This window comes from Thalassophryne amazonica, chromosome 13 (assembly GCF_902500255.1).
Source record: "Thalassophryne amazonica chromosome 13, fThaAma1.1, whole genome shotgun sequence".
Classification (NCBI taxonomy): Eukaryota; Metazoa; Chordata; class Actinopteri; order Batrachoidiformes; family Batrachoididae; genus Thalassophryne; species Thalassophryne amazonica.
The window spans coordinates 68,473,730-68,493,082 of NC_047115.1; the positions used below are offsets into that span (position 1 = coordinate 68,473,730).

At 39.3% G+C, this 19,353-nt stretch overlaps 1 protein-coding gene across 1 annotated transcript in view; it reads right to left on the minus strand.

The window, feature by feature from the left end:
* Positions 1-798: 798 nt before the first annotated feature.
* The window catches only part of LOC117523174 (tetratricopeptide repeat protein 27-like), a 136,062-nt gene continuing 117,507 nt past the window's right edge, over positions 799-19,353 (minus strand). Inside the window, exons 10-11 of the mRNA XM_034184617.1 lie at positions 11,440-11,540; positions 799-1,045 (exon numbers count right to left, since the gene is read on the minus strand). Coding sequence (XP_034040508.1) covers positions 920-1,045; positions 11,440-11,540 — 227 coding nt within the window. The 3' untranslated portion in view covers positions 799-919. The remainder of the gene's footprint in view (positions 1,046-11,439; positions 11,541-19,353) is intronic.

The following is a 19,353-nucleotide window of genomic DNA, read 5'->3' on the forward strand; positions in this document are numbered from 1 at the left end:
GCCAAGGAAATGGTCAAGGCTGTTAACACTTTTTTAGATACCATGGTTTCCCTCAAGACACTGTGTCTGACGGGGGCCCACAGTTTGTTTCAGTTCTAGTCTGAGGTTTGCAGACTCCTGGGAGCTACAGTCAGTCTGTCTTCTGGCCACCATCCCCAGTCCAACGACCTTATCCGGTCTCCAAGGTAGTTCACCCGGTGGCTGTTAGGCTTAAATTCCCTAGGGCCATGCACATCCATCCTACAGTCCTCACCAGTAATGTCATGTCAGCGATGTCCGGCATGCTCCATCAAGCCCTCTGTTTCCTCATGTCTTTGCCAGTTTGTCATACCTTATTGTCGTCGTTACCAGCCTTCTCACAGTCCTTGTTCGTTGTCTTGCCACACAGTGTTTTTGAACCTTTAGCCTGTTTTTGGCATTGAGTACCATCTCTTGATTTGGATAACGCTGCCTGCCTTTCTGTGGTCTAACCTCCGCCTGTTTGTGAATTAAACCCTTTTTCCTCACGCTTCTGAGTGAGTCCTGCCTTTTTGTGCTCACCTTCTTGACATTTGAATCAAGTTTATGGACTATCTCCAAACTAGAAAACACACAATATCGACAAATGGCTTTAGAAATCCAAGACGGCAGTAGTGTAGCATGTGGGAAAGCACTGAGCTTTGTCCTCATCCCCTCGTTTGCCTTCATTCTGAATGAAAGATTTCACAAAACAGTCTTTCACAATCCACGTTATGAAATGCTGATGACACAACTCAAAAACAAGCAAATGAAAGCATTACAATTTTTTTTTTACTATTCAATGTCACTGCTAACATTATAAAAGCATCTTTATTACAAGGCTTAGCTTTACATTGATCGTGTCAATTTTCAACAGTACATAAGGCTGACTGGTGGAAACATGGAGCGTTTCTGAGGACGGTCATTGCGTTTGGTGTCGCAGGTCCTCGCTCAGCTCCTGCAGCTCTGCTATTAGTCCCTCCAGCATACAAATGCCGTCTTGCAGCTCAGCATGGATTTCACCAGTGGCCAGGTCTGTGTGTGTTTGCTGAAAGGAAACAAGGTGAAAAAAAAAGGTGAAATAATGATGTAGCGTCCTGAAGGGTGTGTTTTTTTCACATCACAATTATTTGGTTCAACAGCATTGGGTAACATCTGCATTGGTTGAATGAAAAAAAAAGAAAAAAGATTGCTTAGTACAATCTTAATGTTCCTTTTTTAAAATGCTCTTTTGTTTGTATAATTACCATTTACATATACCAGCAGCTGAAGGTGAGGTGTGGTATTAACATTCTTATTCAGTGGCATGTCATAGATTTTGACACATGGCTATAATTATGTGAATAAACAAGAGCAGGCAAGCTGGCTGCCTATACAGGCCTTCACGCTATGTCTCTCATCATATGCCAAAGGGTCAAATGCGCTGTGGTGGAAAATCTCCGGCATAGCTTTATGGCACAGAAGACCTGGCTGTTCTTCCAGGGGTTTTAGAGTTTGTGGTATTTCCAAAGTTCTTACAGGACAAATGGAACCATCGTTTCCAACACATGTATCCTATTCATTAAACTCAAGACACCACCCAATAAAAAACGAACAATAATGAGAGATAATAGGCTCTGATGGAAATGTGATTTTAATTTTGAGAAAGATTTACAATCAGTGAATTTATAGTGAGCATTTACAGATGCCTCTAAAAATTAGAACACCATGAAAAGTTCAGTATGTTTTTGTCAAATATCTCAGAAAGTGAAAATGTATATTTTAGACTCCTTACACATAAATGTTTCAAGCATTTTTTAAAGTTTGATAATTCTGACCTACAGCTCCAAAAAATGGAAAATATGCATCTCAAGACATTACAATATTTAATTTCTAGTTTGAGTAAGTCGTTATTTATACAGTATGAATACCATGAATCTCAGTCTGGTTCAGTACACATAACCCCAGTCTCGAAGAAGACTGCTGACTTGACAGTTGTCAAGAAGACACTCATTGACAGCCGCCACAGGGAGGAAGAGCCATGAAGGATTATTACTGAAAAGACTGGCTGTTCCCAGAGTGCTGTATCAAAGCGTGTTCATGACTGGAACTGACTGAAAACTCAGTCTGGAGGAGAAAAGTGTAGCACATTCCTCATGTCAAGCCACTCCTGAACCAGAATGTAAGAAACATCTTACCTGGGCTAAAGAGAAAAAGAACGGGACTGTTTCTGGTTCAGGAGTGGCTTGACAGGAAGAATATAGCACCTGCAGCCTTTTCTGGGACATGTCTGAGTGTGGTGACTCTAAATGCACGGACTCCAGTCCATTCCGTGTGAAGTTCTTGAATGGGCTTTCCTCAACAGTCTTTTCAAGGCTGGTTATCCCTGTTGCTTTGTCCATCTTTTGATGAAAGTAAATTTTGCATTTCATTTTTGAAAATCAAGACCCCAGAGTCTAGAGGAAGAGTGGAGATGCAGAGAAGTTCCCAGAGTCAGTGATGATTTGGGGGGGGGGTCATGTCATCTGCCGGTGTTTTCCACTGTGTTTTATCAAATACAAAGTCAACAAAGCTGTCAATAGTAAGATTTTAGAGCATTTTATGCTTCCACCTGCTGATAAGCTTTACAGAGATGTACATTTCCTTTCCAAACAGGATGTGGCACCTGCCCACAGTGCCAAAACTATGAGCAACTGGTTTGTTACTCATAGTTATCACTGTATTTGATTGGCCCCTCAGAGAATGTGGGGTATTGTCAAGAGGAAGATGAGGCACACCAGACCCAACCACACAGAAGAGCTAAAGGCCACTATCAACCAGGGCTTCCATAACACCTGATAAATGCCACAGGCTCATTGCCTCTATGCAATACTGCATTAATGCAGTAATTCATTCAAAAGGAGCCCGGGCAAATTATTGAGAACACAAATGAACATACTTTATATAAACTTAGTATTTCTCTATTATAAATCTTTTTTTATTGATCTTATGAAATATTCTAATATTTTGAGATACACATTTTCCATTTGATTTGGAGATGTGGAGCATAATCATCAAAATTAAAACATTTCACTTTGTATGTAATGAGTCTAGAGTACAGTATACAGTTGTATGCAAAAAGTTTGGGCACCCCTGATAATTTTCATGGTTTTCCTTTATCAATCATTGGTTGTCTGGATCAGAAATTTCAGTTAAATCATATAGCAGACAAACACACTAATATTTGAGAAGTGAAATGAAGTTTCTAGTATTCATAGAATGTGTACAATAATTATTTAAACAAAATTGGGCAGGTACAAAAATTTGGGCACCCTTGTCATTTTATTGATTTGAATACATTTAGCACTAATTGCTGGAACACAAAATTGGTTTGGTAAGCTCATTGACCCTTGACCTCCTTACAAAGGTGAATCCAATCATGAGAAAGGGTATTTAAGATGGCCATTTGCAAATGTTTCCCCTGTTTGCATCTTTTCTAATGAGTGGCAACATGGGAGCCTCTAAACAACTCTCAAATGACCTGAAAAAAAATGATTGTTCAACATCATGATTTAGGGGAAGGATACAAAAAGCAATCTCAGAGATTTCAGCTGTCGGTTTCCACTGTGAGGAACATAGTGAGGAAATGGAAGACCACAGGCACAGTACAAGTTAAGGCCCGAAGTGGCAGGCCAAGAAAAATCTCAGATAAGTTGAAGCAAAGGATGTGAGAACAGTCATAGTGAACCCACAGACCTGCTCCAAAGACCTACAACTTGATCTTGCTGTAGATAGTGTCTTTGTGCATCGTTCAACTATATGGCGCACTTTGGACAAGGAGATGCTGTATGGGAGAGTGATGCAGAGGAAGCCTTTTCTGCATACACACCACAAAGTCACTTGAGGTATGCCAGCTTCATTTTGGAATAAGGCGCTATGGACTGATGAAATTAAAATTGAGTTATTTGGACATAAGGGGCAGTATGCATGGCTGAAAAGAACACAGCATTCCAACAAAAAACACTTGCTATCTACAGTAAAATTTGGAGGTGGTTCCATCATGCTGTGGGGCTGTGTGGCCAGTGCTGGTACTGGGAATCTTGTTAAAGTTGAGGGTCACATGGATTCCAGTCAATATCAGCAGATTCTTGAGAACAATGTTCATGAATCAGTGACAAAGTTGAAGTCAACAAGACAACGACCCTAAATACTGCTCAAAATCTACTAAGGTATTCATGCAGAGGAACAAGTACAATGTTCTGGAAAGGCCATCTCAGTCCCCTGAATATTATTGAAAATCTGTGGTGTGATTTTAAGCGGGCTGTCCATGCTCGGAAACCAACAAACCTGAATGAACTGCAGATGTTTTGTAAAGAACATTGGTCCAAAATACCTTCAACCAGAATCCAGACTCTCATTGGAAGCTACAGGAAGCATTCAGAGGCTGTTATTTCTGATAAAGGAGGCTCTATTAAATATTGATGTATTTTTTTTCTGTTGGGGTGCCCAAATTTATGCACTTGCCTAATTTTGTTTAAAGAATTACTACACACTTTCTGTAAATTCTATAAACTTCATTTTACTTCTCAAATATCACTGTGTTTGTTGCTGATTGAATTGCTGATCCAAACAACCAATGATTTATCAAGGAAAATCATGGAAATCATCAGTGGTGCCCAAGGTTTTACATACAACTGTATACATATTTTCACTTTCTAAAATACCTGACAAAAAAAAAATTACATGAATTTTCTTTTATTTATGTTTTTAGCTGAACATGTACAAGCTTAAATTCAATTCAATTTATTTTCATTTATATAGCACCAAATCACAACAAGGCTGCCTCAAGGCGATTCATACAAGTAAGGTATAACTTTACCACTTCAAGTCAGTATTTTTAAACAGACATGCACTTGAGAGGGAATGGTACATGTATTTGTCCAACAGAGAATACGTGGTATAAAAATGTAATGAATTAAAATTTCTCACACGCGAGTTCTTTCCAGACAACTGAGTCGGTCACACTCATTGACATGACAAGTTGAAACTAATGACCCACAGAAGCTTGCGGGGTCTGTCTACTTCTCTTAAACCAGCGATATGGGAAAACTTTGGGTACCCAGTGAGCTACAGTAGAAATGGAGAGCGAGTGGTTATAGGGTACATGAGAGTTCATTCAAAATCAGCCACTTTCCTGTTGTTGCTCAAACCTTCTGATGCATTCTCTCTCCTCCTCTCTCTGTCTTTTGCTTTTTTCTACATTTTATGTAACTCGTACCAAAGTGTGACGTCCAAACCATGGTGTCAACCAAACCATGACTTCTGTGCTTCCCCCCAACCCCCTCAAAAAAGGATTGTGGAGCTTTAATAAAACGTAAGGCTTCTAATACAACCCAACATATTTAGTGTATTTCACAATTTTTCAGGATCAATCCTGTCAAAACAAAGAAATAACGTGGGGTAACGTCTTTCAAAAACCATTATTAATTACTTCACAGTTAAGAAAAAAAAAGAAAAAGAGGAAAAAAGAGCTCAATAATTCACTGACAGGTTGCGTCGTCTGATGGTGACATAATAATGTAAAACATAATGAAGTGAAAAGTACTGCTTAACAGGAACAGATTGAGCTGAATCTGAGCTGCAGTATGCTGCAGTCTTTCAATTACATTTTCTTGGACCTTAAAGAAATTCCTGAGCATGAATCATACAACAACGAGCAGCTGGTCTGAGGCTCGATCCACATAATGACTTCCACCATGATGCCTCTGGATGCTTCAAGTACATAAATCTAACGGGCATGTAATGGTCAACATTCGTCTTTATGGAGTGACACCTGTGGAACCAGTTCAGGCAGATCACCTGGATTCTACCCTGCTCTGGACAGGATCATGCATCTGCTTGCTTGATGACATCACAGGTCAGGTTGAGCAGTGGAACATATCAAACACTGAACTGCCGTTGCTGCTATTGCTGCTAAATTTGACGGTGTGGGCCCCATCTTACACCCCCCACATAAAAGACTACACAATGAAAGGCAAGCATTATAGGTAGTTTCCACTTGACATTAAGTCACTTTCCTGTAACGGTTACCTCTTAGTGCACTAACTTCCTGTACTCTGTTCAGAGCTACTTTGTGCACAAAGGTCTACTTTTTGTTGCATGATGTTGGCGGCCAGGGTGGCTCTCAGATAGCTGTGTCTCTAAGCCAGAACAGCTGATTTCAGTGGAGCTAGATGTTACGGGTTCTCCAGATGAGCTTCGTGCCTTTGTGGATCGCACCCGTTACCACTAGTTTAGCTCTATGGGTGATGGACCAGAGCTTTTGGACTGCACAGAAACCTCAGAGCCCAGTCTGTCGTCGTCTTTAATGGCTGTAATCGTTTGGCAAGATGACACGGATTAGAATACAGTGTTATTACTATTTAATCAAACCATATATTTGCTGTTACTGTTCTCTCTACATTTATCTAAATATTAGATTTTAGCAATTTGTGTTTTTTAACAACTGATAGCGTCTTAAAATAAATGAAAATATAATATGATACAAGTAAAGCTGCATCTGCTACTGCTCGTTAAATCAACATCACTTTTAGTGATTTGGGTTTGAATTTTATTCTTATTCACTTATATCAACGGGAAACACAATAACACGGATTTTTCCGTCCAGTGCTGTTGTCAGCATTTCTGGGATACTGAGAATTTATGTGTCGTGCAAACACAAATGTTTTTCGCATCAACATTTGACTTTTAGAGCATGTTAAATGTTTATATTTTCCTCCACATGAATATTTCATACCCATGTAGCAGAAGAAACCATAAAAAAAAACAGATTTAGCAGGCTAACATATCACGTTTGCATGGAGACTGAAGTAAATCCACCTCTAAGACAGGTTTTGATTTGTGTGAAATAAATTAAATGTCAACTGGCAACGAATTCTGTTAAAAACATGATATGATGAGGTTACCTTTTTCATATAAATGATTATTTAAAAAGACTGGGCAGCGTTTTAGTCCTTTTGCTCAAACTGGGCGCCTTCTGAATTTATTCCTGATGAACTTTAAATTGTCTCCCTACAGCAGAGCAACGTTTCCATCCATTTCTTTGTAGTTTCAACCTGACACGGAGCTCATTTTAAAATCTGTAACAACGTCTCTTATTTGCTGCTGTGTGTGTACATTTATCCTTCAGTCTCAGATCAGAAACAAAAACAAAAAAATAAAACAAAAATAACCCAGAAACATTTGCCACAGAAGAAAAAAAACCCAGATTTCTGGGAATTCCCAGAAAACTCCCATCACTGGATAAAGTACATGAAGTATTTCACCCTGTCAACACGGAGACGGGTTCAAGCATATCCACAAAAAGATTTGTAGTGTATCGATGTTTCGTCCACATGGATCCAGTGTTTTCGGTGGATGAAATTGTAACTTGTGTCCCACGTTTTCATGTGGAAAGCCTCGTCTGAAACAATGATGTCATAGTCCCGCCTCTGTAACCTCACCCACTCATAATGAATGACGTGTAATTGTTAGTGTAATTTAACTTTTATGTCTTGGTGGATCCTGAATAGGATTTGTTTTCATTACTAGCTGTGGTGTACTTTGGGATCATTGTGATGCTACTGAAATAACTGCAGTAAAGACTTTAAGGCAAGTTATTTTTTCTTCTTGTTGGTGCTGGGACAAAGTGATGGCTTCCACCGGCTCAGGCTGAGAAACGCACCTGGCGCAAACAAACACAGAAGAATTTCTTTAAAAACACTGCATTTATCCATCCATCCATCCACTGGAACACTGCATTTATTACAAAAAGGAATTAAAGTATTGCCAGACGTTGTCTTCTAAAATAAGGTCGTCTTATGTGGATAACAGTTTTGGCAGGCTGTGATGATGAATCCAGCCACAAGGATGCAACAGGTCAGATTAAAAGACTTTATATTTATGCTGTGTGCTGCTGTGTAAAGTTCCAGCTTCTGCTGCTCCATTGATTAGCTCCTTAAAACAGTTAGGGCGCATGCTTCACTTAGTCTTCTCTGCTTTTTGCAAAAGCATTACAGCACCACATACAGGCCTGGCATATGTACTACAGTGTTTTCTGGTGGATGGAGATATTTCTTGAAACTGTGTCACGATTATGGAATGCTTTTTGAAATGGAAAGAAAAATCCTATAGGGGAAATTCAGTTTCCATGGGAACAAGTCATTTCATACACAACCTTTCAGGGACTTGGCCTCCTGGTGCCCACAGTTACAATCAATATGTACACAATGGTCAACTTGTCTGAGAACTGAGTGAGGTGACTTTGTGCACCAATTTCCCTTTGATACATGAAGTCTGTGGACTTTCCACTCTTCATCCTCTTCATTGCTGCCCTCACTTCATCCCTGTGAATCTACAGCACTTTCTGATTCACTCTCTCCATCTCTATCTTACAATCTCCTCTGTCTCTCATCACCTTTGTTAATCAGTTCCTCAAAATGCTCTCTCCACTTCTCAACACACTCTCCTCACTTGTCAGCACATTTCCATCTGCATCCTTTATCACCTTAAACAGCTCTGCAGCCTTTCCAGCTCAGTCCCTTTGTCTGGCCAATCAGGACAAGCACTTGTCTCCTTTCTTAGGATTTTAACCCTCCTTATTTCTTGCTCCACTTTTACTGGTGCAGTACTGATGGTACTGTCCTATTCACATCATGTGCACATGTCAGCAACAATTATACTGAATTTATGAGACAACACTGATGTCAATTTATGTATTAAGCATCATCACAGAAAAAGAAATCATCAAAATTGCTTAAAAAAATGAGAATATATATAAATGCACTGAATAAAAATCATGCATACGTGCGTAAAATATATTTATAAAAACCCTGGTCTGGAGAAACTCTGCAATGATGTTCAGAAGCAGAAATCACATTAAGTAGGTGAGAACTCTGAACTATAATATATTTTCCAAAGGTATTTATTTTAGATCTTGAGCTTAATGTAGTTGTGGTTTATGTTCAAGCACAAAATGCAACGGAGGAGGAGAAAAAAAACAAAAACAGGATGACTTCCATCACACTAAAATGAACTGGAGTCAGAATAAAAATACAAACTGGCTGATTTTTAGATTGTTTTCCAAACTTATTAGGCTGCAGCTATATGTTTTATTTGTTTTCAGGGTTGGGTAGGATTACTTTGAAATGTAATCCAAAAGTAATCAGATTACAAGTAATCCAAATGTATGTACATACATACATGTAATCCACATGTATTCTTTCAAAGTAATCCTACCCAACCTTGTTTGTTTTATTTATTTTCACAAAATATGGGGAGTCAAATCAGCCGGCATTGTTCTGTTCAGTTTATAGCAAAGTTTGCCTACACGTCTGTAATTTTTTTGCTTGGTCTTCACGTTTGTTATACAAAGTTTTAAAAAAACAATAAAATGTTAACACTTTATAGCAATTCTGTAATTTCAGAAATGCAACAAAAAACAACTACAAATCAGAAAAAGTTTGTACTATATGTAATTTGAAAAAAAAAATGTTGCACTATCCCGTTTCTTCACTCAACCACAGAAGCCAAAAATCCTTTCCGAGTTGTGTCTTGGTGGCTTCCCTCACTCGTCTCCTTCCAGCATGACCATTTAGTTTTTGAGAATTGCCCATTGACACAGATTTACCACTGTTTGTATTTCTGAATGATTGATGTAAATGATGTCCAAGGAATATTTAGTGACTTGGATGTTCATGTTTTCATCCCCTGACATTTCTCAAGAAAACTGGCTGTAAAAATGATTGATTAATTCTTACATTTAGAATAAACTGCCCTGATCCAACCTTTTTTCCCCCCATGGAATATGTTGCAGGCCTTAGATGTATATTAACAAATAAAATAAAGCTGACCACACAAAACATAAAATATATTGGTTTTATACTATCTGCAGTTATGTAAACGTAAGAAAAAAATGTCAGGATTATTATGGATCCACCACCACCACATCATTTTCCATATCATTCAAACTTTTCTGATTTGGGACTAAAAAACAAAAACAACAATTAAAAAAAATCTAGTTGAACTGTATACAGTAGACCCTCGTTTATCGCGGGAGTTACGTTCTAAAAATAACCCGCGATAGGCGAAATCCGCGAAGTGGCCAGCGTTATTTTTTACAATTATTATAGACGCTTTAAAGCTGTAAAACCCCTCACTACACACTTTATACACTTTTCTCAATCAGGCATGAACATTTTCTCACTTTTCTCTCGTGTGTAAATACTCTCAAAGTTCAAACCTGAGTAGAAAAATAAGACCAACCTGTTTTCAGGACCAAACATTTGTTTGAGAAATAAAAATAGAACATTTTTCTATAAATAATTATGATGGCTTTTAGAACTAATGAATTTAATTTTAACGATCAACGTACGAGGTTGGACACATAAGAAATTATTAATAGTGACTGACCAGTATTTCACAGTTCCTCTGATCGCGCCGTGCCACTGTCACGTCTTTTTCCACTGACTCACACCTTGCTGCAGGTGTCTTTTTCTGAGTGTAGAACACAGTTATGGGTAGTTTTTGGCGCTCTTTTTTCTTCTGGGCGAGAAGATTCTTATAAACAGACACGCAGAACACAATGCGCGTGCTCTCCCTTCATGGTGTCGCGAATGGCTGCTTGATGAGGCCGCGGAACACAATGCACTGTAAAAAAAGAGCATGCAAAATTGGACAAAAAAAAATCTGCGAAACAGCGAGGCCGCGAAAGGTGAACTGCGTTATTAGCGAGGGACCACTGTATAGAAAAACTGTATAAGCTGTTATCTTTAGTCATTCATTTTAAAGGTCAAATATGTTTTGCAGCTGCAGAAGAATTTTATTTGTGGAAGACGGGACAAAAATGGCTCTTTTGACAGTAAAGGTTGCAGACTCCTGTCTTAACCTCTAAAGTCATCCTGCAAACCATCAGCCAGTGCTGTCTGGCTACGCTCTCCCTTGCCACCACCTTATACTCTGGAGTTTTGTTTAGAATGCATCTCCTGCATCGGACACAGTCCACCTGATTGTACCTTCATCCAATCTGACACATCCTTTTGTATGCAGGTATGCGAACATGTTCCCTTACAGGTTCAGAAACATCTTGTAGTGACAGCGGTGGTACATGCTATTTACACTTAGAATTACTTTTTTCCCCTTGACAGCCACCAGAATTTCTCAAAAGGCATGAAATCATTTTTCATACATGTTAGTGGTGGAAAAACGTATCTTGACCTGGATTGAATTTTCAAATTTTTGTTGCAGGCCTGAATAGAGAGTCTGGATTTCATTTTAACAGTTTATTATTAATATCATACTGAGGTAGTCTTGTTAGCGCTAAACACACTGAAGCAGTTCATTGTTCAGACTGAAAACAAACGAGGGAAAATAAATTCATTTATGTGGTTTTGATTAGCTAACAGAAACAGAAAGCTGTGATGTCTGCTCTGAACAGGTGTAATGTACCTTTGCTTTCGTGACCAGACTCTTCAGGTTGAGGCGGGTGGACGAGAGCATCTGAAGAGCTTCTGCTGGGTTCCTCTTCTTCTTACTGCAACTGACAGTGGCTGAATCATTCATAGAGAGAATCAAATCTGATTAGGATTATTTATTACCAAAGCAGTGTTTCCCAATCTTGGTCCTCCAGACCCAAAGTACTACCCCTTTTTCCATTTATCCCCGAGCTGCTCAGATCAAATAAGCTCAGTCAGGTGTGTTCAGCCAATCAACAGCTGGCTGAACAATGTCACTGTGTGCAGCTCAAGCAGGGAGAAATGGAAAATACGCAGTACTTCTGGTCCTGAGAACCAGGATTGGTAAAGAATGGTATCAAGAAAACTGGCTGCAAATTAGATGATTTGTGTTCATAATAATCCTTATATTTCATTTGTTTAATTACACATGGCCTCTGAAAATGGAGGGACTCTTGTGTAAACATGATCGTAACTCCCAACTGGTTAAAGCAGTGTTGTTAAGCTTGTTGAATTAAAAGTCTACAATACAAGCACATCTTGATGGTTGCATTTCAACTGTATTATGGTGGTATACAGAGATAAAATCGCATTGCTGTCCTTATGGACCAGACAGTAGATCCTACTCATACTTTGCTGACAGGGTAAACAAATGGCCAACAGCATTAAAGGGCAATGTGTCCATACACATTTAACAGCATCTAACATCAAGTCTGCTGCCAGGCAAGGTGAGGCTGTAGCTCTTGAAAAATGTGTCTGGAGGAGTGATTTACATTCAGATGTTCCACAGCTATTCAGATTCAAAGACACAGTGGATAGTAAATTTACTGGCCTTAACCAGTCACTTCACTCCAACAGGTCAAAAAACCATGAACAGCTGTTGTAAATGTGAATTGCTGCCTTCCCCAAATATTCCATGATTTTAACAGAGTAACATTTCTGGCTGTGTTACGATTTACTTATATTTACTCATGCATGAAAAAAATAAGCACTGCTGAACTCACATTAGTGACATTGTTTTTTTTGTCAATTTGATCTGTAGGTCCAAAGGCTGAATTGCAATTTCAGATGTTCTGGTGCAGTGGAACCGCAGTAATAACTGCTTTCTGATAGAAGCAGACATAAAAACTTAATGAAAGACTCGGGAATCCTGGAGAAATGGGAACCATTGGGTATGTGTACCTTGTGTGACCTCACTGAAAAATGAGTGTCTCATATACACAGTGTGAGAGAAAGAGGGTGAGAGGCCAGCAGACAGAATAAAATAAATTGCCACTTGGCTACATGGCTATTCTTTGCATGCTAAGTCCTGTCTGCTCTTCTAATGTTTAATTCAATACACCGTGTACACTGCTATGTTGGAAACATCTGGAGATTCAGGAGATTAATGACTGAAGCAAAGTCAAAAGTTTGGACACATCAGTGTCTTCTCCTCTGACTCCTCCTCCCGTCTCCTCCCCACCTTGAAGAAGCCAAGACAAACTGCTCTGTTCGCTGAAGGTAACTTTAGCTCAGAGAGGAGAACACTCTTTTGTTTTGATTTCACAGGGAGTTTTGGTTAACAGTTGGGTATGGGTGTTGGAAAAGAGGAACCCCAGATATGACAAAGCCCAAAACACTGCGTTTTGTAATGTCTTGTAAGACTGTTGTGCAGAGAAAGAAAAATGGGATTTTTTTAACCCTACCGGATGAAGTAAAGGCTCATTCCAAGTCAACTCATTAAAAAGCTCCTGCCCATAACGTCAAGTCTGCCTTGGGGCAACTGTTTGTTGTGATTTGGCGCTATATAAGAAAAAAGTTGATTGATTGATTGAAGTCTGTCTGAAGAACATGAGAAAAACCTTCATTCTGATGTAGGAACATTTCAGGTCAATATACTCATTCATTTTCTCAAATAAGTGGAGCAGGATAAGGTCATGTTTTACTTCTGTTCTAACTCTGCAAAATAAAACGGCATCTTTCAAGTGCAACATCTCAAAAACCATTCAAGTATAGCTCAGTGGAAACTCCATCGAGAAGCTGATCGTGCAGTCTTCTTTAAGCAAGATGGTGGGAGCATGCAGGGTGGTGGACAGTCATGCAGACTTGAGACTACTGTGTTATTTATGAGTTTTCGCTAGTGACGAGTGCAACAATGATGAAACTGCAAAAACCAGATTTTCAGCTGTGTTGCTGTATTTACCACCCTTTACTGGTCATTCACATAGATGGGAAAATTTAAGTCACATCCAATTTTAATTCAATTTCAATTTATTTAGTTTATATAGCACCAAATCACAACAAAGCTGCCTCAGGGCGCTTCACAAAAGTAAGGTATAACCTTAACAACCCCTTGAACAAGTCCAAATCCAGTGACATACCACAATGATGGAAGCTTACAACAAAATATTACAAGCTTCAACTGTAAAAGAAGTATGAGGAAATTAAAAACGCATTATATTGTATGAATAGTTTATCCATCCAATAAGTGAAAAGACAAAATTTATACAAACTTTAAGTTAACATTCCTAAGTTATAACATTATGAACCAAGTGAGTCCTATATAGTCCCTGAATGCCGGTGCTCATCTCTGGATTCCGTAGCATCAAGCAGATGAGAGTTGACCATTCACCTGGACGGGACGCCAGTCTGACACAGGTTACTTCCCAAGCTGAGGCCGGTACCCAATACAGCTGGGTGGAGTGAGACAATGTAGATTAAGTGTATTGTCGAAATACACAGATGGGGAGCGTGAGCCGTACTAGGTCTACATATTGGCAGGCCAGCTTAGTATCCACTCAGCTACAAACTTCAAATCCTATCAGGAGATTATGTTAAAAGTAAGATTACTATCAATACAGCCAGCAACTGGAAAATCTAAGGGTTGGAAAAATAAATGCATTTATTGTTGGACTTCAATAAGGTAATGTGTCCAGCCAAACCTTAATTTAGAGGGCATTAAGTGTTTAACTGTCCTCTACCATGAGACTGGTAACTGGGAAATAAAGACAACAAAGAATAATGGATTAACACAGCAATTTGACGTGGAGCACAACACAACTGACATTTTAATTGTTGACAATTAGCACAAGCTTGAAGATCCTCAAACCATTTTGAAGAGCAGGTAGTTGAGTGGATAATGAGCTGGCCTGCCAATATGTAGACTTGGGTTCAAATCTCACTTATGCTATCTGATTCTCACAAATCCAACAAGACCAAGCATTCATGATATGCACACTCTTAAGGCTATGAAATTGGGCTATTAGTAAAAAAAAAAAAGTAGAAAAGGGGGTGTTCACAATAATAGTAGTGTGGCATTCAGTCAGCGAGTTCGTCAATTTCAACAGGTGCTGGCTTCATCCTTAAATAGGGGACACCTGATTCACACCTGTTTGTTCCACAAAACTGACAAACTCACTGACTGAATGCCACACTACTATTATTGTGAACACCCACTTTTCTACTTTTTTTTACTAATAGCCCAATTTCATAGCCTTAAGAGTGTGCATATCATGAATGCTTGGTCTTGTTGGTTTTGTGAGAATCTACTGAATCTACTGGTACCTTGTTTCCCATGTAACAATAAGAAATATACTCAAAACCTGGATTAATCTTCTTAGTCACATAGCACTACTATTATTCTTAACACTACTGTATATCGTCTCAGTCCACCCAGCTGTAAATGGGTACTGGCCTCTGCTGGGGAAGTAGCCTATGTCAGACTGGTGTCCCGCCCAGAAGGAGTTGCAGACTCTCATCTACTTGACGCTACAGAATCCAGAGATTAGCACAAGCACCAATGGGCCTATATAAGACTTATTCTTGGAGAGCCGCCCTCCCCCAAAAACAAACAAAACCAATGCATTAGTATTGCCAGTTCAACAAAATTTGAATTAAAAAAAGAAAACACAGAGGCAAATTGGAGATATAGTTAATACTATTTAGTAATCACTATGTCTTTTTTTTTGGTCCTGGTTCATAACATCTAGACAGAGGATGGAAGACAAAGAAGCAAGAAACGTAGAATGAGGAAGTACACAAGTATAAGGAAGACATGGCTGAAGAAAAAGAATTCAGACAATCAGAGAGATGACAAAAAATATGAGTAGAAGAAGAACAGAGTAGAAGGCAAAGAGAGGTGGCAAAGGCCAAAGAAAAGCATATGGTAACTTGCACATGAAGTGGGACACTAAGATAGGAGAGAATGACTTTCACTGATTCGCTAAATAGAGTGAGCTGGAAAAGATATGCAACAAGTTTAAGTAATATAGTATGCAAATGGAAATGTGATGACAAGTGAAGAGAGTGCTGAGAAGGCAGAAGGAGTATTTTGAGGAACTGAACAAAGATGATGAAAAAAAGAAGGTTGGATGATAGAGAAAGACAAACTGATGGATGAAGAAAGTTTAGAGGGAGAGAAAGCAGGATGGAGAGGAGAGAAAGAATCAGGAAGCGCAACAGATTATTAAGGATGACATGAAGACAGCTATGAAAAGAATGAAGAATGGAAAGGCAGATGGTCCAGTTAGCATACAAGCAGAAGCATGGGAATGTTTAGGAGAGATAGTAGTGGAATTTTTAAACCATATTAATAAAATCATGAACAGTGAGAGGATGCCTAAGGAGTGGATAAGAAGTGAAATGGTTCTGATTTTTAAGAATATTGGTGATGTGCAGAGCAGCAAGGACTACAGAGCCATAAAGGTGATCAGCTACAGTATGAAGTTATGGAAAAAAGTAGTGGAAGCTAGGGTAAGAAGGCATGTGAAGATCTGAGAGCAACAATATGGATTCAAGCAGAGAAAGGGCAGTAAAAGTGATTTTTTTTACTCGACAGTGCTGATGGAAAAATATAGATAAGGCCAAAAAAGAGTTGCACTCTGTGTGTGGATTTAGAGAAAGCTTATGATAAGCTGTTGAGAGAGGAGTTATTATATTGCATAAGGAGATCTGGAGTAAATTATATATATATATATATATATATATATATATATATATATACTAGCGTGTTGCCCAAGGGGATCCATGGGCTCTAGATTGGGTACTGTTTATAAAATAAGTAGCCGACATTTTACAAGGGTGGTAATAGATTATGCAAAGTTTCTATAATGACTTGGAATGGCGTGTGAGTCCAGAGTGTTTTTAGAACCTTAGATCAACAGTTTTTAGAATATGCATTCAACCCTTTTATTTCCTGTTATGTAATTTTTAAATGTTGATTTACTGTTGATTTAGAGCCTGGTCTGCACCCCCAAGAGCCTGGTCTGCTTGAGGTTTCTTCCTTATAGGGAGTTTTTCCTCACCACAGTTGCCTAGTGCTTGCTCTGGGGGTTGGTAAGGTTAGTCCTTACTGGCGTAAAGTGCCTTGTTTCGACTTTCTTGTGATCTGGTACTATATAAATATAATTATAAGTGAATAGTATATTGATGTGTATGTCTGTGTGTCGACATGTAGTAGTGAATTTGTATTTATGTAAATATGACTGATTAGAATTGTTGGACTTGTACTAGCAGGGGTGGGCACTAATAAGCTTTGCTTCAGCCCACACCCTTTCGGACTCACTAGTTTTGTCTGTGTTTGTTTGTGGAATTGTTCATTTTTTTCTATTTGAATATTTTGTGTGCCGAATAAAAAACTTTGTCACTTTTGTCACTTTGTCACTGTCTTAATGTATTTATAAACTGTTTAGATTCATGTTATGATATACAAGAATATAAAATGTGTGAAATACCAAGTGTTTCAATACTTTTGGAGGGCTATATATATATATATATATATATATACACATACACACACGAGGTCTGTGAGAAAACTATCCGACCTTTTCATTTTTTTTCAAAAACTATATGGATTTGAATCATGTGCGTTTGCATCAGACAACCTTGAACCTCGTGCGCATGCGTGAGTTTTTTCACGCCTGTCGGTTGCGTCATTCGCTTGTGGGCAGGCTTTGAGTGAGCAATGGTCCACCCCCTTGTCGGATTTTTATTGTCAGGGAAATGGCTGAGAAGCTGCCGCTTTGCTCCATGAAATTTTTTTCCAACACGAAGGTGTTGTTTGTCCCGCGCCATGAGCGTTGAGCATTTAGCCATGAGTGTTGGAAACCATTCGTAAGATTCAGACGGCTTTCGGTGGCTTTTCAGTCGAGTGAGTATCCGAGAAATTGTTTAACAACTGGGCATGTTCCAACTTGTCCTGTGAGACTTCCAACACGGAGGTGTTGTTTGTCCCGCGCCATGAGCGGCTGCGTCGCGACGCGCAAATCCGTCCGCACGTCTTTCATTACAAAATCTCCTTTAACAGTGGAATGTGCCGATCCTGACCTCTTCTGAAACTTCTCTGCTAGTCACACGACGTCCTGCATCAACAGAGCCTTAAATTTGGAAGTGATATGCTCGTTCCAGCCTGTCGATGGCCGCTCGGGGCGCGGTGCGCCCTCTGCCGCCGTGGGCCGTTTTTAATCCAGTTTTAATGGTCCTTAATCCGTGTGATAACGATAGAATCTTCACCGAAATCCATCTGAATCTTTCGAATGGTTTCCAACTGGCTGTCTCTAACAGTTTCTGAAAAAAATTTCATGGAGCAAAGCGGCAGCCTCTCAGCCATTTCACTGACAATAAAAATCTGACAAAGGGGGTGGACCAGTGCTCACTCAAAGCCTGCCCACAGGTGAATGACGCAACCGACAGCCATGAAAAAACTCATGCATGCGCACGAAGGTTCAAGCTTGTCTGATGCAAGCGCACATGATTCAAACCCATATAGTTTTTGAAAAAAATAAAAAGGTCTTTTCTACTTTCTTTTCTACTTTTCTCACAGACCTCGTATATATATGTGTGTGTGTTCATAGGTCCATCACAGTTATTATTTTTCATTATTATTATTTCTGATGGTTCAAAGTACAGATCAGGACCAAATTATTTGTCCTGCTATGAAATTTAGAATTTTCTTCAATATTTTCCTAACTGCTTTTTAAACACAACAAGGAATTTTCAACACAGCATTTCTAAACATCCTGTTTTTATTCTGGATGCTGACATTATTTTACTTTGCATACAAAAACAAAATTATTTCACAAAAAACAAAAACTACAAGGGGCAAAATTATTAACCCCCTGATGCTAACAGCAAATTGTGTGTCCAATTTGCTGGATAACAGCCTGCAGTCATTTGTTTTCAATAAGTCTCAGACATGTCTCCTGAGGAATCCCAGCCCGTTGTTCTTTGGTGAATCTCTCAAGCTCCTCCAGATTTGATGGTCTTCTGGCATGGATCTTGGTCTTCAGTTCACCCTACAGATTTTCAAACAGATTCAAGTCAGGGCTTTGTGCAGGCCACTCAACAACGTTCACTTTGGTTTTCTGGGGGTAGTTCTTCAACAGAAGAGAAGTGTGTTTTGGGTCATTGTTGGAAGACAAAGCGATGACCCAGACCCAGTTTTGCTCTTGACTGCTTGAGGTTTTCTTTCAAAATCTTCGGATATCCTTCTTTCTTCATGATTCCTTCCACCTTGAAGAGATTCCCAGTACCAGATGCACTGAAGCATTCCCACAGTACAATACTCCGACCGCCGTGTTTCACTGCAGGGACGGTGTTCTATGGGTTATACACCTCTCCCTTCTTTCTCCAAACATAAACAGTGTCTCTGTGGCCAAAGAGCTCTAGTTTTGTCTCATCTGGCCAAAGGACACACTTCTAGTATGGAGAATCTTTCTCCAGGTTGTCCTTAGCATACTTCAGTCTGCCTTGAAGGTGTCGCATCTGCAGAAGTGGAGTGTTTCTTGGTGTGCAACCTCGTGGTCCATCACTATCCAGGGCTCTAGTGATGGTCTTCTTTGAGACTACAATTCTTGACTTGGCTAAGTCATTCAATAGTTTCTTGGCAGTTGTTCTGAGGTCTTTTGACTCATCCCTCATTGTTTTTCTTTCC